The 23,325-nt window shown below is 39.8% G+C and overlaps 2 protein-coding genes across 2 annotated transcripts; one reads left to right on the top strand and one right to left on the bottom strand.

Annotated features, from left to right (window-relative positions):
• Position 1: 1 nt before the first annotated feature.
• LOC138613197 (uncharacterized) lies at positions 2-11,749 on the bottom strand. Its single transcript, XM_069686814.1, has 20 exons — positions 11,639-11,749; positions 9,599-9,736; positions 9,402-9,508; positions 9,189-9,297; positions 8,672-8,788; positions 8,526-8,587; positions 7,068-7,220; positions 6,749-6,940; positions 6,548-6,647; positions 6,327-6,468; positions 6,045-6,228; positions 5,762-5,861; positions 3,119-3,252; positions 2,980-3,011; positions 2,663-2,775; positions 2,419-2,564; positions 2,236-2,330; positions 2,076-2,154; positions 1,875-1,983; positions 2-567 (listed from the first exon to the last, which is right to left on the bottom strand). The coding sequence occupies exons 1-20, from the start codon at positions 11,706-11,708 to the stop codon at positions 494-496; spliced, it is 2,256 nt and encodes a 751-aa protein (XP_069542915.1). The 5' UTR covers positions 11,709-11,749; the 3' UTR covers positions 2-493.
• Positions 11,750-15,251: 3,502 nt separating this feature from the next.
• On the top strand, positions 15,252-20,526 carry LOC138612422 (zona pellucida sperm-binding protein 1-like). The gene is made up of 9 exons (XM_069685656.1): positions 15,252-16,358; positions 16,647-16,965; positions 17,310-17,494; positions 17,585-17,682; positions 17,765-17,925; positions 18,010-18,202; positions 19,921-20,068; positions 20,153-20,228; positions 20,313-20,526. Exons 1-9 carry the CDS (start codon positions 15,252-15,254, stop codon positions 20,402-20,404), a joined length of 2,379 nt encoding a protein of 792 aa, XP_069541757.1. The 3' UTR covers positions 20,405-20,526.
• Positions 20,527-23,325: the final 2,799 nt, after the last annotated feature.

Genomic DNA, 23,325 nt, shown 5'->3' on the forward strand with positions numbered 1-23,325 from the left:
TTCAAAATGTTGTATATTGTTATTTCTATTGCTCAGCACAACCAGCATGCCACTATTACTTAATGCCAGGGTTGTATGTAAAATAATGTCACTTATATCATTAACTCTAATAGACATCTGCTATTAACATTTTGGAGTTAAAAAGTATTACAACAGTACCTTAAACAAAATATCATTAGTGCAGATGTGTTACATCATAACATCCATTACTAAAAATACCGCTTTTCTTTTTTAATCACAGTTTACAGCCCAGAAGAAGTCTGAGGACAAACAATAAGTTATGTCAGCTTACACACCGGTCGCTTTACAGGAGTAGGAGTGAAATATTTGTGCAGTCCAGACAAGTACCTGCCTACGATCAAGTATAATCAAGCAAACAGTGTAAGAAAAAAAAACACTTCATAAAAGGCCCATGTCAGGATTCTCTTCCTTTCAGGATCAAATCTTCATCATTCACATATTATAGACTTAAAAAAAAACCTCAGTCCTGCGGTCAGCAGCCGGCTGGAGACGGAGCGTAGTAATACATAGCCAAAAGGATAAGGTAGACGATTACCAGAGCTGTACCTGACACAAACACAAGACCAGAAATAACATTTATAGTGGCAGTAAGCAACATGAAAATACATCCTGCCTCTGTGTGTCACTCCGCTACACCAAACATGCACAAGCACTTTGTAACTGGTGTGGGCCACGCAGCACCGAGGGAAGGAGAGAGAGGGAGATGCTGTTTATTCCAAGAAGTACACTTTATTGCTGGCGAAATGTTCAAATGCTACTAAAGTTTTCATTGTAGTTATGATTCTTGGTTTAGACCACCTTTTTACCTCGAGGTGTTGGAGGTTAGTGCTACTGTTAGCTGTCAAGAAGGAACAGGGCAACTTCTGCATCGCTTCGCAGTTCTCTGCAGTTCCTTAGACTCTCCTTAGACCAGACCACTCACTGATCCCTCTTTTTATTTAGGGCTTTAATTAAAGCTTTTTTTCTCCTCCAAGGTCTTCCTTCTTTCTGCTTCTTTGGCAGTATATGTCGGCAAAGGAGGTACAAGAAACGTACCACAAGTTACCATAGCTCCTGACTGACACGTCGTCTGCGTGCGTCACATGGAAGCCGGATGATGCTAGTTTGTACAGTGTTGCTATGATTGGCTGGTTACGTGGAAAGCTAACCCTGATTGTTTTTTTGATTCAGACCAGATACATTTTTTAACAAACTAAATACATAGGGGCGGGCGCTCACAGTCACAGATCAGCAATCAAGACAACTCCAATTTAATGTTGTAAGGGAAATGCCATGATGCCAAAGTCTTATAAAACAATGTTGCCTACTGAAGCTTTAATATTTATGAGGCCTCTCACGGGGTAAACAAGATATGTAAATCACTAATATGAAATATGGCACTCTACTAAAAACCATACAGACTTTATATTTAATATATGAGTATAAGTCCATCACAAGGAAAATAATTTACTTCAGAAGCACTCAGGGACTCTTGAAAATTCATCCTGGAGCATGTTTGTCAGGTGTTCTGGATAACTTTACAGAATTAGCCTGATATCAGAGTTCAAGAAGATCGTCTGGTTATGAAAAAAACTGATATGATTCAGCATATAATAAGTAACAAAAATACTCTACAGTAAATCAAAGTATAAACTGTAACGGGCAGCTGGAACACGTGGAACCACCAGTGGATCCTTTTATACTGATACATGGTCACTTCCTGTTCTGGGGTTTTATATCATATATATGTCACAAGGGGGCAGCACATCAACAGATTTGTTAACTAGAGGTTTCTGATGATTCAAACGATTATCATATAAAGTAATTTAAATTCACCTGTAATGATTTTCCAATGAAAAACACTGTAAACTTACCCTGAAAATAATCCGACTTTCCGTCCATGAAGATGTAGTTGACGAGGATCACACTAAAGATGCTGGCCCAAAGGTGCAGGTCACTGAAGAACAGCACAAATCCCACATCCTGTCCCCAACAGAGACAGTGTTCGATTACATAAACTATAAATCAGCAAACAGTATGTATAATAATGATAAAGAGAAAGAAGGAGGTCTCACATATATGGCGTTAAATACGACCAGAATTGGAATCTGTAGCATGCAGACCTGGACAGCGATACAGATTCCCACCTCCAAGCTGAAAACAACAAAGCATTTAGATACAGATATCGCTTTTTAAATTATTTAATAACCTTTTTTTAATAAAGACATGATTTACCTGAGACTGATGTTGTTCTGGAGTGCAAACTGGATCCCATTAACAATCTCTGGAATCTCAGGAACCATAGCCAGAAGTGTCACTCCAATAAAATACTGGAGAAAGAACAACATAACGTGAGCACAGCCGGAGCAAACGTCCAATAACAAAACTGCCTGAGTGAACTCGGATGCATGTGTTGACCTGAGAGATGTTAGGCTGGTTAAGGATGGGCTGGATGTGCTCTGTGACGAGATCGGCACACACAGACGTGAGCACGGTGGCCATGATGAGGATGACCAGAGACCTCCAGCGGGACCAGTGGACCACCGCTCCATGGTGGCCAGTCACTGCACAGACCAACAAAGAGATGAGGGTGTGTAAAGGTTAGATGACGTTAAATTATGTGTAAGTCATTAACCATGATGCACAAGAGGGAGACTCCTACCCTGCCTTTCTCCAACCTGAATGTCATAAATGTGGGAGTGCGTCTTCAGAGTGAATATCAGACCGATGATGTAGGCAGCAGGCAAGAGGGCAGACACTGTGTACACCAGCGGTCTGATGACAAGAACACACACAGCAAATGTTGAGACCTTAAGGTGACGTTAGCATTTTAGCTTATTAGCTTATTAGCATGTGTTTGTAATATCTTAAATCAGTTTAATTTGTTTTAGTATTGTGAAAGAGTTAAAAACTTCTTGTTTGGTCCTTTAATTCCTTCAACAGTCAATACATGAATGAAAAAAACGTACTAATACTTACTGGATATGGTTGTGAAACAATGTGCCATTGTTCTGCGGGGGGAAAAAAAACATTTAAAAATCACATAATACATTATAGCGTATGTAGTTGTAAATCATATACTGTCTGTTATGATAATAATATGGCTAATGATAGTGACCAGATCGTAGTGACAGTTGTGGCAGACAAACGGTCCGCTGCTGTTGCTCGTGTGGTTTCCTCCTGTTGAGTTAGTGCAGGCGTCGCACACCAGATTGCCATAAGCCTTTGAGAACAGCGTCGGGGCAAACACACCTGCCATTTACAATCAGGAGGAAAAGTTAGGAGTATTTTTGGACACGTCAATACTTATTATGAACACTTGACTTAACTTGTTTAACTCCCTAAAAAATATTGGCAAGTCCAGTTCATGGTTACAGTTCTGTAAAGTTTTTACATAATTTTGTTGCGCAACCGAATTCACATGGAATTTGATTTCATCATTACAGAACAGGAAGTCAGGAAGGTTAGCGGTGTGGTGTTGGTGAACGTACCCTGTTGGATTTATTACACATCTGCAACCTGGATTAATTATAGGAACCAGATAAGGAACTCAAAAATGGCACTTAAATAAAAATTGCGCACCTGGCACATTATCAAAAAAAGGTTTGTGCCTTTTTTTTTTTGACATGTGAAGTACTGTTCACCACGCTGGCCTCGACAACATGTTCCCACTTAGGCCATAGGCTTACATTGGGGCGATATTTACACAGATAAATATCACTTCTCTAGGAGCTGGGAAAGTTTTCCAAATGTCAAAATTTGTCAAATGTTCACAGATGTCTCTTTCATAAGTTTGCAACACAAGTGGCAACTTGGACAAGTTATCATCTGGGCTGAGTGGCTGTGCCATTTTCTGATTTCTTAAGAGTCAAGTCAACTTTATTTATATAGCACATTTAAAATCAACCAGAGTTGACCAAAGTGCTGTACAAGTAAACGGCACAACAAATACAACAATAAATAACAATGGAAAAATACAAGGCAATATCATAATATGGGCACAAGTCTAAAACAGAGGTATAATATAACATTGTAAAATACTAAAAGCCACTAAGAGCAACCAAAGGCTCAACCAATGTTGAAAACATGTACGTTTTGAGTTTTGACTTAAAAGAGTCAATGGAGGGGGATCATTTGATTAAAATTAAAGGCTATTCCAAAGCTTTAGAGCTGCCACCACAAAGGTGCGGTCTCCCTTACCCACTAGCTTTCACCTTTAACAGTTAAAACAATTGCTCTGAGGATCTAAGAGGCCTAGAGGTGGAGTAGGGGCAAATGAGTTCTGAAATACACAGGAGTGCCAGCCCATGTGTGGCTTTAAAAACAAATAAAAGAACCTTTAAATGAATCCTGTATTTGACAGGCAGCCAGTGCAGTGATGCTAGTATCGGTGTAATGCTGTCTCTTTTTCTGATACCGAAGAAGTCTCGCTGCAGAATTCTGCACCAGCTGCAGGTGAGACAAAGAGGACTGGCCAACACCCAGGTATAATGAGTTGCATTAATGCAGTGGTAACGGTTTTCATGTCGTTGAGAGAGAAGATGGATTTTAGTTTGGCAATGTTCCTTAGCTGAATATAGTTGATCTGTTTGTCAAATTTTAGCTCAGAGTCAAAGATGACACCAGGATTCCTGGCTTGGGTATGAAGGTTTGATGACAATGGCCCTAAGTGGCTGGCTATACTATCTGTGGTGTTGGGGGGACCAAAAACTGACTTCTCTATCGTTAAGCTGAAGACAGTTTTTTGCCATCCAGCATTTCACGTCCTGTAATATAGGTATATTTGCGTGTCATCGGCGTAACAGTGAAAGGAGACATTGTGCTTGCGGTAGATAGATCCTAAGGGGAGCATATACAGAGCAAATAAAATGAACCCTAAGATGGAACCTTGAGGTACCCCACAAGTTATATGGGCAGTAGAGGAGGAGAGGCTGCCAATCTAAACAGAGAAAGTCTTAAGACGGTTTAATATAATATAATGATCCACCATATCAAAGGCCACTAAAATTCTAAAGGAATTCTAAAATAATTGAAATGGCACATTGACCACAGTCTAAAGACAACAGTAGGTCATTTGAGACTTTAAGAAGGGCAGATTCATTGCTGTGATGAAACCTGAAACCTGATTGGAATTTCTCCAAGATGACGTCGTTGTCTAGATGAGACAGAAGCTGTGTGTAGACAATTTTCTCCAGCATTCTGGACAGGAATGGGAGCTCGGAAATTTGTCAAGGTTGGCCTCTTTAATAAGAGGTTGGACTGTTGCATGTTTAAAACAGGACGGAACAGTTTTATTTGCAAGACTGTGATTGATAATAAGGGAAGTTGTGGGACCTACAGTGTCCAACACTTCCTTTAAAAAATGTATAGGAACAATGTCCAGGGGGCAGGTGGTGGACTGTGTGTGATGCATAGGCTACATGGTGTGCTAATATTTACAGGTAGGGAAAAACCCTTCAAACAGCTTACAATTGGTGGTTGTAAAACAATCCTGTTTTAGATAATTCAATAGCTACAATGATGTAAATGTTTTAAAATGTACTTTAGCAACAGGGTGTTTAACATGTAAAAGTTCCAAAACACAAACAAAAACACTGAAAATAGCAGACAGCACACAGCAAAGCTTTTCCATCTCCTTATAAAAAACTTGTTTCCAATACCATTAAAAGGTTTGTAGCTTAGTTGTTGTTACCAATTGTGTCCGACATAGCAATAAAGCTGTGACATGGCCCACACTACAAATGTATTTTAAAATACCTGCCTCCCACTGAGATAAAAAGCAGCCCAGCGCTCACTCCTGTAGATCGGCTGTTAAATGTTTGCTCGCTGTGTCTCAGCCCTCCGATTATCATGCAGATGCCCTGAGGAAAAGACAAAGCAGGGAGCCTCATTCAGAAGAGTGCAGATTGAAATGACGCCAATAAGCAAATTTAAAAGAATATATAATTTCGTTTACATTTTGTTCAAACGTTAAAAAAGAGAGGGGTATGTAAATCTTTAATGTTTTTTTGAGCTGTAAATTGTGATGATGAAGTTCGGCTTACAGGGATGAAGAGTATGCATCCGAGCAGTGTTCCTGTCAGCGCTGCTTTAACCACCTCCTGCAGACACGAGTTTCCTGCTCGGTGACCTCTGAGCAGGGCTGTGATGTAAAAGGTCAACTCTGTGATGGAGCCGAAGCTTGCGTTCACGACTGCACCCACAGCAAAGTTACTCTGGGCTGAGATACTGCAAGTGAGAAAAAGTAGGAACTCTTTTAACATTTTGAAACTGTAAAAATGTATGTTCTTCTTTTAAATGAGTTTCAGGACCTGAAAACAGCTCACCTGGCAATGCCCATTCCAATATAATAAGACAGAGGAATGATGGAGCAGATTGCTACGGCAAACTTGACATCAGAGCTGGCGTACAGGTTTTTACTGTCAATATAGCCAATTACCATGGCAACTATTACTAAAGGAAGCAGGTCTGAGACGGATGTCAAAGATGATAACAGCTTCATGTAACAGACACACATAAATACTTCACATGTACGGGTAAAGGATACTGACAGCAAACACATTGATCCCATCGACAGTGTACTTGTAGTAGTACCAGTTAGCAGCATGGTAGCAGCACAGCAGAGCTCTGGTCTCATAGCCTTGATGCTGCTTGAATACACAAACAAACATAAGAGCATAAAACCAACACTGAATAAATGCTTATGGTTTATCAGCTGTGGATGACTAATATTAAATCTCTCCCTTGCCTTCCTCCGTGAGCAGGTGGAGACAGAGACATCCTCAGGAGCCAAGAGAAGAATGACGCCCAGGGTCCGTGCGTTCATCTTGGAGACTGGGATGGTGAAGACCAGGATCCAGGAGAGGAAGCAGGCCAGGAAGTGGACGACCACCAGAGGAGGATAACCCAGCAGCAGCCACACGTATGTGGAGAAACGACGCTACGTAAAACAAAGACCATTTTAAATACCCTATAATTGATTTTTCATGCAGCGGAAATGGTTTAATTATATATATAAAAAGGTGCCTGTGTCTTGTCTATATGCCATTTAAAGGTTGGAAAGTTACCCAGTATGGAGTTCCCCGAGGTGGTGCTGGAAACTCTCGGAGTGGCCCCTCTGTGGGTGAAGGCAGCAGAACTGGCGAGTTATCCTCTGACCCCTCTATGTTACAGTCACAGTCTGGTGCTTGCTCACAACATCTCCTCAAAGTATTTCCAATCTGGAAAAGCACAAGCAGAGGAAAGGATTTAAAAGTTACTTAATTAATTTAATTTAAAAGGAAGGAAAGAACCATTGTCAAATCACTGTCAAAATAAGAATTGCAACTAACAATAATTTACTGGTTGATCTGTCTAATATTCTGTTAGTGGGTTGTTAAGTGTATACAATTTCAAAGATTAAAGAAAAACATCAAGGGTTTTGCACACTAGATAACTGAGAAGTCAAAAAACAAAATTAAAGGAAGCTCATAGAACTCAACAATAAGAGGTACCCTTGAAGAAACTAGTGTAGTGGGTAAGTTTATATTTACTTTGGATGCTTTATCTTTTGCCTTGCTGTAAGTCCGATTTTGGAAACTAATTAAGTCAGCTGATCTTTGTCTTTGTTAATTTGATATGACACCAGGGAAGGAAGGCAAAAAAGACTTCTACTTTAATAGAAACCGACTGTGTGCAAAGGTCAGACTCCAGAAGCCGTTTTATGACCGTCATCACATGAGCTTCATCGGAAAGAGCTGTGAAAAACTATCTGAACAAATACAGCAGTGACATGTTACAAAGTATCGCTTCAGCTGCACGGTAGAAAATCAAATCCAGCAAAACAAAAGCTCCGGCACTCACAGGATCATGTATAACTGACTTTAAATGTGGGTCACAGACGAACGCGTTCCGGCTCTATGCCGTCTTCAGCATCAACGTTGCCGGAGCTTTTGTTTTTCTCAACAACTATTTGAACACCATAAAGCCAGCAGGTCACAATTTGAGCAGCACAGGGATATCATGGTTTAGTTTGAGAGGATGTAGTTTATTATCATGAGTGTAATAATGAAATATTTAAGTTGATGAGTGGGGTATACAAAATTAAAAAGGACCTTTAACTGATCCCTGTGGAACACCATGATGACATTTGCAGGATAGTGAGAGAGAGATACAAAAAAATGAACCTGACACCTACTGACTTCCATGACCTAATGACTTCAGTCTGCATCAAAGAAACAGAAATCTTGGCATACATTTAAGTCCCATTCTTACAACAGAAACAACTAAGAAAGCGGTACGCATCATTTATTTGCTAAACCTGTCCTTTACATGCGTGTGTTGTCTTTCCTAAAGAGAAACGAACCACTCATTGTGAAACTTTGCAAAAGAAAATGTAAGCAAAGGCTCGTTCAGCAGGATTCTGTGATTCACATGGTTGGACACCAACACTGTCCCAGCAGTAAAAGGACTGACTGTGTATATTCCTCATTTAGTTAGTAGAAAAGGGAGGCAACAGGAGGAGATCAACTAAACCCAAACTGTACCTCATGTATGGACTTCCCAAATGGCCACAGGAAGTAACAGGACAGCTTCAAGCAAAGCTTACCTGAAGAGTGAGAGAAAAAAACATGAGGCTATATCTGCTTAATGATATTCATTACAATCAATCTCTGAAGGTTGTCTCACCTACCGTATGGTACACCAGTGACTGTGATGAACATTAGTATGCTCACCAGGAAATACGCCAGAGAGACCCACCAACCGAAGAGAAACACATACGCTACATTTCCACATGTGATTAGATGACCTGACACCGAGAAGACAGAGAAAACTTTTAGAGAAGAAGAAAGTAGTTCTCCAGCAGCCACAGTAACAATTAGTCTCCACATATTTTGATGATATCAGATTCAGGCAATTTATTACAACTCTTTTGGCCATCATTTTTCTTAGTAAAAGCACTTTTAATATTGTACCCATGAAGTAAATATCTGATCTATAAAAAGAAGTCAAACAGGGAATGAAACATGCTGTTAGGTTATCATAACAGATTTTAAACAAATAACCAGGTTAGCCAAACTTACCTGGAAGAGAAAACAGAGACACAGAGCACCATTTTTACACAAACTAATCTTTAATTTTTTTTTTATCACAGTTGAATTATCCTTCAACACAAACCTTACACACCACATGAGAACTATAAACTGCACCTGAATGTGGTTTAATGATGTTCAGTTCAGAGTACAGCTCCTTCACCACATCTGACCTGTCTTCAAACGGACGCTCTGTCACGTGACTTTTCCATTTTCTGAAACCAAACTGACACACAAACACAGTTTAAGGGATGAACCGTTCTGCCCTGTGTGATATACTCAAACCACTTTTGATTCGCGTAATTGAACATTTGCCTTCAGGCTTCTTACCCTGTAGTTGTTGACCAGCTTGTTGGCTTCCACTTCGTTCTCTGCTCTGATAGTTCTCTTGCTTTGCATCTCCACCCAGCTGTCATCACTGGCATTGTGGCTGGTACCTGCAATATCAAGCAACAACACAACAAATAAATGTGTGATAGCTCCGCATTGCTTTAAAAATAACACATAACTTGGCACCCAGGACTCACATGCATGTGCAGATATGCATTTAGTTGTGCACAGGGCAGGACACACGGAGTGATGTAAAAATGAAGTGTCTGCCGGATTAAGTTGACCTCCACCTGGTCGGTCGTGGCTCCCTTCATGATTATGACTTTCCCGGGGATCTGCAACACCAAGCAAGATACTACTTACATTTATGAAAATAAGCTGTTTTATATAGTCACAAAGTAAGCTGACATGTTGACTAAACATGACTAAACTGAATTATTACAGGAAATAGTCAACTGTTCTGTACATAAAATGACATTGGGCTTCAAGGCTTTATTCTGAGAGTTTTCATATAAACACACAGTATGTAATTTCTAACATTAGTGGTCTCTCATACAAAACAAGAACAAAAGTAGTTGAAAATGTGATTAGAGGAGACAAGGAAAAAAAAGCAGCGTATTACATCTAAGAAGCTGAAACCAGCTAAATTTGACATTTTTGCTTAAAAATAATTGATTATCAAAGTAGTTGGCAAATTATTTTCTTCAATCAACATCATGTAGATGAATTAACTTAGTTTAGCAGCTCTACTTGTGATGCCATATTATCCTGCTCTTACCTAAACGAGTTGAACTCACATTTAAGGCGAGTACATTTTTGAGTGGACTGGGACTTCAATCGTTATAGATAAGAAAACATGGGAAATCTCAGACTGCAAAACAAGACAGGTCTTTGTCTTGGGAACAACGTCCATGTGCACCAACTTGATGCCTGTCTGTGTCAGTTACAAACTGTCAGCACTGCAGCTCTTTCATTGTGGTGCTGAGTCAGATGGGCTGAGTCAAACTACTTTTAATCATAGTCTACATAATCACACAGAGCAGTGCGTAGTATTCACTAAATCACAAGGGTATCAGCCCGTTTAATCTGTCACCGTATGTCAGGTTTGTGTACAATGTATGTTCATGTCTTGGGACACACAATGTAAGCACAAACTTCCCCTTGGGGTCAAAAAGCGTGTGTATCTATTAATCCATTTTTTAACTGATTACCGACTTAGACAGTCAGACAGCAGCTGGATTTGTCCTGCAGGGAACCCAGAGGTTTGACTGCAGGGCCATTTATTTGTTTCCAGCATTGGTCTCTCAAGCTTGATGAATGAATAAATAAGACAAACCACTGACATTACAAGACAATTGTGACTTCCCCTTTCAAACTGTTCCAAACAGTGTGTTCACACACTTTAGGTGTCTCGTTTTGTTTCCTCTTTTTGTTTTTGTATTGGTTCCTGAAACTTAAAAGAAAACATAAAAAAACTGAAATGTGATTGTGTTAGCGATTGTGCAACTTGAGAATCAGATATTTTCCAGCCATGGAGTTCCGGAGAAAGTCTACACGATGGCTGAAACATTTTTTCCATTAATCAATTAATCGAGTAACTACTGTGATAACTGATTAATCATTTACAAGCAAAAATTACGGTTATTTAAGCTTCTTCAGTTAGAGGATCTGATGCTTTCCTGTGTTTTATAATAATGTAAAGGTGAAATATTTGAGATTTGGACAGGTGAGTGGACAAAACAAGCAATCTCTGGGAGACATTTAATAATATAATTAACAGACTGATCGATTATACAAACAATCATGAGCTCCAGCCACAGATTGCCCAGTTTACAGGGTGTCTGTCTTATGGCAGCAAACAATATCAAATTTTTCCAATATCACACGTAACACTTTAATGTGCACTTTAAACAAGATATGGCTACAGACAGAGACAGTACTGGCGTGCACACACACCCACACGCAGTCACTATAGCGAACATACACATACACACACACGGGGGGGCGGGGAGCTCGTTGTAATCAATACGACGTGACCGTCCCATACGCAACACCACTGTCCACAACGAGCTGCAAGTTTTTCTCCTTTTATTTACATAATGATATCCCGATAAATAACGATAACACAGCACGCGGCTGATTGCAAATGGAGAATGTATTGTCATTGCTTTTAGGGGCACAGTCGGCGTATAAAAATAAAGTTTTTCTCAGTGTGACAAGCAAAAATAAGAGCTCACCTTGTGTGTGTTCACTCGGCCTCCTCCTGCAGCTCGACGTGTCTGAGCTGTGTGTGGATGAAACAGACATCTCGGTACAAAAAAAAACACCTCACCGTTAAGTCTCGTATCAGCTGGTCTGACCGCTCATATCCTCAGTGAACAGACGCCGCCGTCGCTCTGCTCTTGCGAGGAGGACGCACTGATTCACGGAGATTTAGACCGCTTTGAATTGTGGGAATTGTAGGCCACCATGCTTGAATAACCTAAAGGGAAAACCCACCCTAAAGTCGAAAGTAAACCTACAGTAGACTACAGTAGACTAAAACTGAGTTTTAGTCAAGAACCGTTGTCTGGTCAGGATAGTTTTCTTTATGGCTGGAAATCCTCTAAGCAGAAGTATCTAGGCTACTTTGCAACTAACTCCTCGTTTAAATAATATTTTGATAATAATAAAAGGACATTTTTTTAGCACTTTTGGTTTATTATACACCATTGATAAATGGCAACTAGCATTTAATAGGCTACGTGTCACCAGGCGTTTAAACATGACAATAGGCCAATATGCTTGACAGCACAGACGACTTTAGGCTACTACATTGCCCATCTGACAAGTATGTTTTTTTTTTAAGTTTACCATCAACATCACCAAAATGTATTTGTTCTACTGACACTGTATGTAAGGTAGTATTGGCTACAACTTTGCAAAGGTGGAAGAAATAGGACGGCTCCAAAGAAGAGTTGCCTTCTGCTGCCATCAAGTGGAATGTATCTGGTATAATAGGTTTCAACACAAGTATTAAACCTTCACTTTTTCCCTTTGTATTTATGTTTGTCATATAGGCTACTGATTGACTCTAAATTTTTCAGTAACATACCAACAGCATAGACTAGCTTGTTTTTTCTTTTTGGCTTGCAAACCTTTAAAAATATAACATAACAGGCTATGTATAAAATTTGCAGCTCATCCCACATACAACTATTAAAAATAGTGAGACATTTTTGGCCCTTTGGACGAAGGTTTGACGTCACCAGGCATCAAATAAGCGCCATCTTGAGTTTAAACAGGTGTGATATAACAAGCGGTTGGGCAGTTTATATGAACTGTAATCACCCAATCAGTAAAGAAGACAACAACACTAATCAAGCACTGATCTCCTCTTGTGTTTGTTAAGGTAGCCTAAAGAAATCACAACCATGAACTTGGGTTTTAATATATATATTTTCTATTTTTATTACTGAAACATCACACAACGGGAAGTGATGTTGTATTGAATATCTGCATGGCTGTGATTCAGTCATCAGTCTATGTGGATACAGAGCCAGTGGGAGGCGCTTAATGTGGGCCAGGACACGTGTGTATACACACGGCCAGACGAATGTGGATAAATGTGTCCCAGACCACTTCTGTATGTGGCCTGAGTGATCGGATCTGAATGCGTCTTCAATTCGTCCTGGGAGTGTTCATACTTGTACTTAAGGCTTTCCACTTGTGGTCCAATCACGAAAACCACATGTTAACACCAGGTCTGTTAAGGGCCATAGGCATTAAGCCGCAGACTGAGTACCAAAGATAATCACAGTGTACTGATATTCAGCAGAACATCAAGACCTCAACTGTGATATTAATGTACATATAATAATAGGTCTAAAGAGAATTAAGCCACCTGTTGTTGATTGTTTAAGGTGTCACACCCACAACGCTGACGAAAGCTTTGGGCTGAAACGTGTCCATTTCAATTTAATCATTCATTTGGCTCCTCCAATTTAGCTAGTTTTGGAACTTAACTGGACTGTTGCTAAGCAACCTTTTCCTGCACTCTCGCAACTTTGTTTATGTTTATGTTTGTCACGTTACCACAGACCAGCTACTTTGGATTATGCACAATTATCTGTGATACACACAGTGAAAAGTCCCAGTGATGTTGTTCTCTATATCAGCACTCATGGAAAGCATCTTGTGCAATCAAATTACTTTAACAGACCTACCTATTATATTATTGTATTATACAAGTTTGCCTGTTGTTTTCCTAACATTACCCATACCCTGTATCAAAAGACGATTTATAAATTAATAATTAACTTGTAAAAAGAAATCTGGACATTGAAAGCATGAGTTTAAATTACACATATTTTCTTTTGTAAAGAATACGTTCCTGATATTGAATAAACATGTAGACACTAATGTTATATTAATCGTCCAAATGGTTCTAATTCTTTTTCACTAAATAACACTTTGCTGTAAATGACAAATAAAATAATGGTTATGCAAATTATAATGTTTTGCTTATTTGCACCAGATCAGAACCCCCAAAATTTCACTAATTAGAACACAGACCTAATTTTGACAAGAGTTTGTTTGAGTTTTGTTCATTACATTCATATGCTGACTGTGCCCTTTAAAGCATGAATTCTAGTTATTTCTAGGGACCCCTGCAAGGACACTTTCCTGGACCTTGCTTTGAGTACCACTGCTTTATAACAACTGACACCACAGAATCTTGTTGGTGAAAATCGGAGCATCATTCTCGACCTTTATGTTGAACTTAAATTCAATGAAACACTATTATTGATACTTGCAGCCTCAAAGGCAGTTGTTTAGCAAGCCTTAGACACTTAAAGTATAGTTACAGAAAATAGTTTGAACTTATTATCTACACAAGGTAACTGCTTTTGACAAAGGACTCTGAAAAAAAGGTCAAGAGTATACAACAGTGTTACTTTTCCATTTAATTTTTGATAGCATACATGACATGTTATCAGTAATATAAAAATCAAGTAAAAGTTTTTTTATTTCAGTCTAGATACATAATAATTCTTTCCTCTGTCACACACTTTTTACACCTGAATGTAGGCTAACCTATTATTCCAGTAACAGTTATAGAGGTATAAATGGCCAGGTTTGCAGCATGTGATTTAGATCCCTCATGATGTTCTAAAATAGATGTAGCTTAAATAGATGTCCCTACATGTAAGTATTTGTCAGAGCTATGTTGCTTCTGTCACCTGTGTTTTATCCAATAATTTCCATTGTTAGCAGTAAGGGCATAATCCAGTAAGCTGAAGAAAAGTTCAATTTTCAAGAGCACAGCCCTGAAATTGCAGCCAGTAAGCTGACTAAAACTTGGCATAATTAAATAACCAAAAAACACCTTTGATCTTTATAGCTGAAGACAAACTGCTTGCTTTAGCAAATTGAATAAGGCCTTTGCAGTGTGCACTAGCAAAATAAACATTTGAAGAATAAATAATGAGGCCACAAGGACCTTTAAAAGGTTTTTGTGACCTAAATGTTTGACTTGTCAATAAATTCTAATGTCAAACTGTTATCCAACTTAGTCACCTGAACACGAGTTTCATACTGTTGTCCCACCCAAACAAGTGATCCTTTGAACTTATTAAAAGACTTCAAATCATCCACTTGTAAAAACTTTAAATATTCACCCCTGAAGCTTTTAAGTGGCTGTTGAAAATATGGGAAGCTGTGATTGGTGGTGATTTGGCCTCGGAGGTGGAGTTTTTAAAACATTAAGCTTAGGCACAGTATAAGTGTGGCAGCACAAGTGGTATACTTGGGGACTGCCGAGATCAAACTGCTTAAATCATGGCTATGCGTTGGAGCGCTGCGTCTTTCATGGCACTAGCACTGCTAGGGTGCTTAGTTGGGACACAGATAGAAGCTCAGGACTGGCAGAAGCCTGCAACACCGATGTCAAAGGGCTCTCCACCTCCTCAGGAACAACAGGTCCGTCAACCTCCTCCACCTCCACAGGCTCCTCGATACCCTCAAATGCCACAGGTCCAACCGCCTCCACCTCCACAGGCTCCTCAATACCCACAGGTCCAACCTCCTCCTCCTCCACAGGTTCTTCCACCACAGCAACAATATCCTCAATATCCTAAAACGCCACAGGTACAACCTCCCCAACCAAAGGTTCCTCAATATCCTCAAGTGCCAAAGGTTCAACCTCCACCACCAAAGGTTCCTCAGTATTCTCAAACCCCACAGGTCCAACCTCCTCAACCAAGGCCACAATTTCCTCAACATCCTCAAACGCCACAGGTCCAACCTCCGCCACAACAAAAGGTTCCTCAATATCCTCAAGTGCCGAAGGTCCAACCTCCTCCACCACCAAAGGTTCCTCAGTATTCTCAAACCCCACAGGTCCAACCTCCTCAACCAAGGCCACAATTTCCTCAACATCCTCAAACCCCACAGGTCCAACCTCCTCAACCAAGGCCACAATTTCCTCAACATCCTCAAACGCCCCAGGTCCAACCTCCGCCACAACAAAAGGTTCCTCAATATCCTCAAGTGCCGAAGGTCCAACCTCCTCCACCACCAAAGGTTCCTCAGTATTCTCAAACCCCACAGGTCCAACCTCCTCAACCAAGGCCACAATTTCCTCAACATCCTCAAACCCCACAGGTCCAACCTCCGCCACAACAAAAGGTTCCTCAATATCCTCAAGTGCCGAAGGTCCAACCTCCTCCACCACCAAAGGTTCCTCAGTATTCTCAAACCCCACAGGTCCAACCTCCTCAACCAAGGCCACAATTTCCTCAACATCCTCAAACGCCACAGGTCCAACCTCCGCCACAACAAAAGGTTCCTCAATATCCTCAAGTGCCGAAGGTCCAACCTCCTCCACCACCAAAGGTTCCTCAGTATTCTCAAGCCCCACAGGTCCAACCTCAACCACCACGGCCACAATTTCCTCAATATCCTCAAAAGCCTCAGGTCCAACCTGTTTCCCCCCCAAGGTATCCTCAATATTCTCAAGGGCCACAGGTACAACCAGTTTCCCCCCCAAGGTATCCTCAATATCCTCAAACACCAAAGTTTCCTGGAAATCCTCGAGCATTTCCTGATTTTCAGTCTCCTGAAGAGCCACAGGCCCCTGAACCATATCAACCATATAAACCGCAGCAACCATCTCAACCGCAGGAACCACATCAACCATATCAACCATATCAACCACAGCAACCATCTCAACCACAACAACCACATCAACCATATCAACCACAGCAACCATCTCAACCACAACAACCACATCAACCATATCAACCACAGCAACCATCTCAACCACAACAACCACATCAACCATATCAACCACAGCAACCACATGACCCACAGCAACCATATCAACCGCAGCAACCACATCAACCTACATCACCACAGGTACCATCCATTTACCAGCCTAGTACACCAAAGCAGCCTTCTTTCGAGAGTTGTGAAGTGTCTGACAGCCAGAAAGTCCCATGTGGAGGTCCTGATATCTCTGCTGGTGCATGTGAAGCCATAAGCTGCTGCTTCGATGGCCGACAGTGCCACTTTGGAAAAGCAGGTGGGTTTTTGACAAGGCTGTTATTTCTCATTTAAGACATTCAATGCCCCCCTTTTCAAGTTTTTTTCAAAGTTTTTTTTATCCTGCAAAACTATCATTCCCCCTAGCTTTAGCTGTACTTTATTCAATGTTGATTGAAGAATGTTGGAATGCTAACATACTCAATTACAATTGTAAATACTAGCCTGTTTCAGCTTTCACTACAAGCCTGTTAGCATGCTGATGTTAGCATTTAGCACATCTTTATGTAAATACCTGCTTGAATGACTTTGGCCTTGTTACATTTACTATAGTCAACAATACTTAATCTTTTATCCTATCACTGCCTGTTTTTGTGCCACCAGTGACTGTCCAGTGCACCAAGGATGCCCAGTTTATCGTGGTAGTAGCCAGAGATGCCACCTTGCCCAACATTGATCTCGAGTCAATCTCACTGTTGGGAGAAGGTCAAGGCTGTACCCATGTTGATTCTAATTCTGCCTTTGCTATCTACCAATTTCCTGTCACTGCCTGTGGCTCCGTTGTCATGGTAAGACCTTGATTTTCTCCACTTTTACACCTAATAACCCTAACCTTTCAAGGTTGTTTTACCACCTGCAATTTATCTTTCCTGTTGTAGGAGGAGCCTGGTGTCATAATCTATGAGAACAGGATGTCTTCCTCATATGAAGTTGGAGTTGGGCCTCTTGGAGCCATTACTAGGGACAGCTTCTATGAGTAGATGATCCTTTTTTAAAGACTTTTTTGTGTCAAAATAAATGACCTGACAACGAAATGTAATGCCAGGTCTCTTTTTCAGATTGCTCTTCCAGTGTAGGTACACTGGCACTTCTGTTGAAACTCTGGTTGTGCAAGTGCTACCATTAGAAAATCCTCCTCTGCCAGTTGCTGCTCTGGGACCCATCAGAGTACACCTGAGATTGGCTAACGGACAATGCAACACAAAGGGTTGCAATGAAGGTACGTGCGTGTCAGCCTGGCAGTGTTGTTTGTAGACCATTTCATAATGTTGGCTGTCATACTAACTGGTATCTCTGCTTACAGGGGATGTGGCCTACAGCTCTTACTATACAGAGGCAGACTACCCTGTGACCAAAGTACTGAGGGACCCTGTGTACGTGGAGGTTCAACTCCTTGAAAAGACGGATCCCAACCTTGTCTTGACTCTTGGACGCTGTTGGACAACAACAAGCCCCAACCCTCACAGTATGCCCCAGTGGGACATTCTGATAGATGGGTAACTATAAAAACACTTTACATTGTCCTGATTATGACAAGGTGGTACATATTTGTCAGGGTTTGGCAGTTCTTTATGGGTCTCACACTATGAATAGTGAATAGGGGATTAACGCTATAAAAACATTGAATTCCTTATTCATTATAATGTCATTGTCATTGCCTCAACTAGGCGGCACGGTTGTGTGGTGGTTAGCTTTGTCGTCTCAAAGCAAGATTGTACCTTTCTGTGTGGAGTTTGCATGTTCTCTACGTGCATATGTCTCTCCTGTACTCAGGCTTCCTCCCATCGTCCAAAGACATGCTCGTCAGGTTAATTGTTGACTCTAAATTACCTCTAGGTATGAATGTAAGCATGAATGGTTGTCTAAACGTGTCTGCGATTTGTTGGCCATCTGTCCAGGGTGTACCCTGCCTCTTGAACAGGAAACATGGTATAGATCAGCGGTCCCCAAACGTCGGACTCGCAGCTTTTTTGTCTTTGCGGTAGTGATTTGGGGGTCCAAGAAACTCGCAGACCAATGAATTTGTTGTAAATCATCACACGTGACGCTACTCAGCCAATCAAATCTGTCACTCAGACCTAGACTGACCCAGTAGATACAGACTGGAGAGCCAGCCGACAAGAGAGTTACAGAGACGCAGTGGGAGAAAATAAGTGAGTTAGGGAATAGTAGACATGGCGTGCTCTAAAATAAGAGCAGTAGAGAAAACCGAGCTTTTAAGACTGGACAGACTCGTATATGTTCCGTGACTGTGGCGATTATTAAACGCGGACATTGTCTGACACTGTCACTCCGTTTGTCTCTGTTAACAGAGACTCCAGGCTGCAGTTTAGTTCAAACACTCATAAACCTGAGAGTTACACAGAGCTACATCAGGCTTCATCATCATGACTAGTTTTCCTCTTATTTCCGCAGTTCTGTTCTTTTATGTACCGGTGTGTGCCCTCTCTCTCTCCCCCTCGCTCTCGCTCTCTCCAGCAGTCCGTCAGTGTCCAGTGCGTTTAAATGTTATTTATTTCATAGTCATTGCCTGTTTTAAAACTCACTATGACTCACAATGAGAAAAAGTCTAATGCATCTGCATTTCGGCAAAACATGAAATAAAATTTGTCAAACATGAAATAAAATATAAAGTGAATCCCCCTGTTATGGTCAAATCTTGATAATTCTGTCAGGAGGCAGAGAGATAGCAGCTTAAGTGAACAGGTAAAGCTGTCTCTCTCTTTCATTTGATTTCTGCATGGACAACATTATACTACCAGTAGTACCAGACATTATATTAATTGTTTTCATTTACAAATAAAGACACTTCAATCACAAACTGGGGCATAAAATAAACCAAGAAAACAGGAAATAAAGGTTTTGACACTCAAAATTTCCTGGGGGAGACCCCCCACACACTATATTTCCTTACCAATATTGAAGTATTCATTATTATTATTGTTAAATTATGAGAGCTTTGTGTAAAAGTTATTAGCATTGTTGTAAAAACTATTTAGCCTAATTGTATTTTCTTCATTTGATTTGACAGACGTTTAAAATGTATAAATGTATGGTACTGAGTCATAACGCAGGTCAGACATTATGATGTTCCGGACCTTTGCTTGAGAAAAAAAATCTTTAACTGGACCTCTTTCAAGTTAAATTGAGTACCCCTGGTATAGATGATGGATGGATGGATGGATTGCCTTAACTTTATTTCCCCTCCTTCCAGGTGTCCATACAGGGATGATCGCTACTTGTCATCACTGGTTCCAGTCGATCAATCCTCTGGTCTGTACTTCCCAAGTCACTACAGGCGTTTCATTTTCAAAATGTTTACCTTCGTGAGCCCTGATTCATTGGAACCTCTGAGGGAACAGGTAAAAAAAATATATCCACTGATGAGAAACTGCTGCAACGAAATGTTGAATGTTTGCTCTGCCAACACCGTTTCTCTTGTTCAGGTGTACATTCACTGCAGTACAGCCGTTTGCTCTGCTGCACCAGGCCGCTCCTGTGATCCTTCATGCTTCAGGAAAAGTAAGAAATTAAATCATAATCTGCAGAGTTCGGAAGCAACATGAACTTAAATCTGACCATATTTATATGATTGTCTGTCTGTAGAGAGAGATGTCAAGGCTGCAATTCAGAAGACGGCTGAGCCAAAGGTGGTAGTCTCTGCAGGACCTGTGATCATTGGCCCCGCTGAGCAGTGAACGGCGGTGTCAAACCAAAGCATGTTGCATGTTTTCAGTGATTTGTGGGATCCCACATTACTGTATTAAAGTTTGTATAAAACTGGTCATGATGTGACCTCTTCATAAGGTACACCATTATAATTAAATACATACAATACAATTATCCTTAATAAATTTTATTTCAAGCTTAAAATGTTCATATTTTGTTCACAATGTCTGCAAGAAGTCTGTTTTACTGGTAATGTTTCTGGCAGTACTAAGTGGTGAAGTTGTATAGACTTACATTTTATTAAAAATGGTTTCTGTTGCCCGATTTTACATAAAAAACAGAAACAAAATATTAGAAAAACCTCTCAATTTAATTCAAGTAGCATTACACAATTAACTACAGCCTCAAAAGTAATCGTATAATAATCAAATCAACTCTTATTCGACATAGTTGAACCTAAAAAAATGTAACTTCAATGCCAATTTAAGCTATTAAAAGATATGTATAGCACTATAAAGGACTGCACACAATAACCTTAATATTGGTAATATTGCAAGAACTGTGTTTGAAAACAGTGAAAAGCTGTTTTTAAATAAACTTAAAGGAAAACAACAGAAAACTGTATTACATGCCTTTCATTAACTTTCCCCAAATCAGTGACTTAATAAGTATGGACTGTTGGTGAACTGAACCTTGATCATAATGATATTTCCAAAATAATATAAATAAAGAATTTATTATTCTTTTTTTGTAGAAGTGTTTACTGTAAATGAGATGCAAGTGTTCTGTTGGACCTGCAGGCAAAAAGTGATCTGCAATATCTACATATAAACTGTATATATATATACAATATTAGCTTGATCATAGCATTTCTTATACATTTCTGATCTTGTGTCGTGGTAGAGGACACTTCACACAAAGTGAGTTAGAGTAATACAACAGTTAGCTACCACTGTTGAAAAATACAACAAAAGGCCCCATGTTTAAAATGTGCTCGTATTGGCAGAAAAAAAATGTTACAATCGAACAATTGTGTTCAATGTTGGTTCAATTATGAATAAATGAGCTCACAAGCTATATCATATACTGTCTAGGGTATGTGAAATATGGATCTCTGCTGACCTAGTAATAGTTTGGACCATATAGTAAAGTAAACATATTGTATGGTGCAATACAGTAGTAGTGATTTAGTATGTTGGCTTGTGTTTAGCAGGACAGGAGCAAATAGCAGGGAGAGTTTATAATCACAAGTTCAAATGTTGTGTGTAATAATGTTTAATTTTGTGATTTCTATTTTAGAGTAGAAAATAATAAGAATCTCATCAGGTTTATTTTCATTTTCCTAAAAGAATATAAGATCTGTTCCCAAAACAGTCCTAGAAAAAATGATCAACACTGTAACACTACGATCTATTTAATGGATCACAGATTGTTTTAATGTCATCACTGACATTTTAAGACAACATACTTTCGTTAAGCAAAACCTTTGAGTTAACATTATTTACAGTTATGCAAAGGAGATCTTATATTTTTTGGTTGATGAGGGGTCTTGTTTTTAGATGTTTGGATGTGCAAATGACCAGGAGGAAAGATTTTTAAAAATTGCTTCAGAAGATGGCTACCCCAGCTAGCAGGGAAAGTTCCCATAACATTGGCTAACATTACCAACAAGTTTTTATTTACGTTTGAAAGAAAAAGTTTTAATCTAATATTCAAAGAATGTTTTAAGGATGTTTATCCTTTCAAAACATTTTCTTGTAATGTTAAAACTTAAACTAAGATAAAATGTTTTACCTACAACATTCTGAAGATATTTTCAGGATGTTTTTGAGGCATGGGATGTCACAACGCCTTTTATAAAACATTTGCAAAATGTTACATATAAACAAAGATAGAACATGCTTACTGCAACATTCTGAGGATCTTTTCAGGATGTTAGAACGGCCTGAACTATCAGAACGTGATTTATAAAACGTTCCTGAAATGTGATTTGAACATTCTCCCTGCAACTTTTGAAAATGTTTTCAGAGAACTATTGAAAGGAACATTCTGGGAACCAAATAAAAACTTTCCGCTCAAAACATTACCAGAACATCGCATGTACCATTCTCAGAACGTTCTTAGAACAAATCATTTCCAGCTGGGACAATGTAATCCTTTGGGGCAATTACAGTTGAGCAAGTCCACAAATACTGCTTGTTTTGCAACTGAATGTTATTGAGAGTGCCTGTATGGGACAAAAATATAATATATAACAGAAATATAATGTAAAGGATGTACACAGTATTTGAACAGATAGTAAACTCTCGCTCACGTGAAAGTCCCGCACATAACTATCTTTTGGCTAGTAGATTTGTTGCAGGAAGAGCGCTGCTAGCAAGAATTTAATGCACAAGCCATGGCAGCATGTTTGCATGAATTCGACAGGTTAGACTTCGTATTTCAATTTGATGGTTGTCCCCATTTATTCAAGCCAGAGTATACAGATGCTTATTGCATTAGTAAAATCAAAACTCATTTCCCGTAATTATGTCTGACATCTCCTGACATATATGATAAAAATGTGAGCATGAAAATGATCACATATGTCAGCATGAATCACATCTTCACAACACACACGTAAACATGCTCTGACAACAATTTGACAGTGGTAATGTCAACTTGTTTATATACATTTCTATAATCATAGGGATGTTGTCTGCTGAACACTGTGGGTGAAGGCAACACACACCACTTGCCTTATCTCTTTTGTTTTGCAAGAATCATTTACCCATTAAGATAGGGTTAAGTAGAATGTTCAAAAATCAATGTGGGTCGGACAATTGGAAGGTCGGAGGTTTGATCCCCAGCTCCCTCAGGCTACATGTCGAAGTGTCCTTGGGCAAGACACTGAACCCCAAATTGCTCCCGGTGGCATAGCCAATTGTACCATTACAATGTGCTTTATGCC

Source organism: Semicossyphus pulcher, unplaced genomic scaffold (assembly GCF_022749685.1).
Source record: "Semicossyphus pulcher isolate SPU_LCO1_2020_fin unplaced genomic scaffold, fSemPul1.0.p SCAF_8, whole genome shotgun sequence".
Classification (NCBI taxonomy): domain Eukaryota; kingdom Metazoa; phylum Chordata; class Actinopteri; order Labriformes; family Labridae; genus Semicossyphus; species Semicossyphus pulcher.

What these genes read in the sequence shown, in the direction of transcription:
- LOC138613197 (XM_069686814.1), bottom strand. Translation starts at nt 11,708, where the DNA reads ATGTCTGTTTCATCCACACACAGCTCAGACACGTCGAGCTGCAGGAGG. An exon ending in AGCTGGTCAACAACTACAGG is followed by an intron (nt 9,298 to 9,401) that starts GTAAGAAGCCTG and finishes TTTGTGTGTCAG; the next exon opens with TTTGGTTTCAGAAAATGGAA. An exon ending in TTGTTTCACAACCATATCCA is followed by an intron (nt 2,776 to 2,979) that starts GTAAGTATTAGT and finishes TCTTGTCATCAG; the next exon opens with ACCGCTGGTGTACACAGTGT.
- LOC138612422 (XM_069685656.1), top strand. Translation starts at nt 15,252, where the DNA reads ATGGCACTAGCACTGCTAGGGTGCTTAGTTGGGACACAGATAGAAGCT. An exon ending in CACAAAGGGTTGCAATGAAG is followed by an intron (nt 17,926 to 18,009) that starts GTACGTGCGTGT and finishes CTCTGCTTACAG; the next exon opens with GGGATGTGGCCTACAGCTCT. An exon ending in TGGAACCTCTGAGGGAACAG is followed by an intron (nt 20,069 to 20,152) that starts GTAAAAAAAATA and finishes TCTCTTGTTCAG; the next exon opens with GTGTACATTCACTGCAGTAC.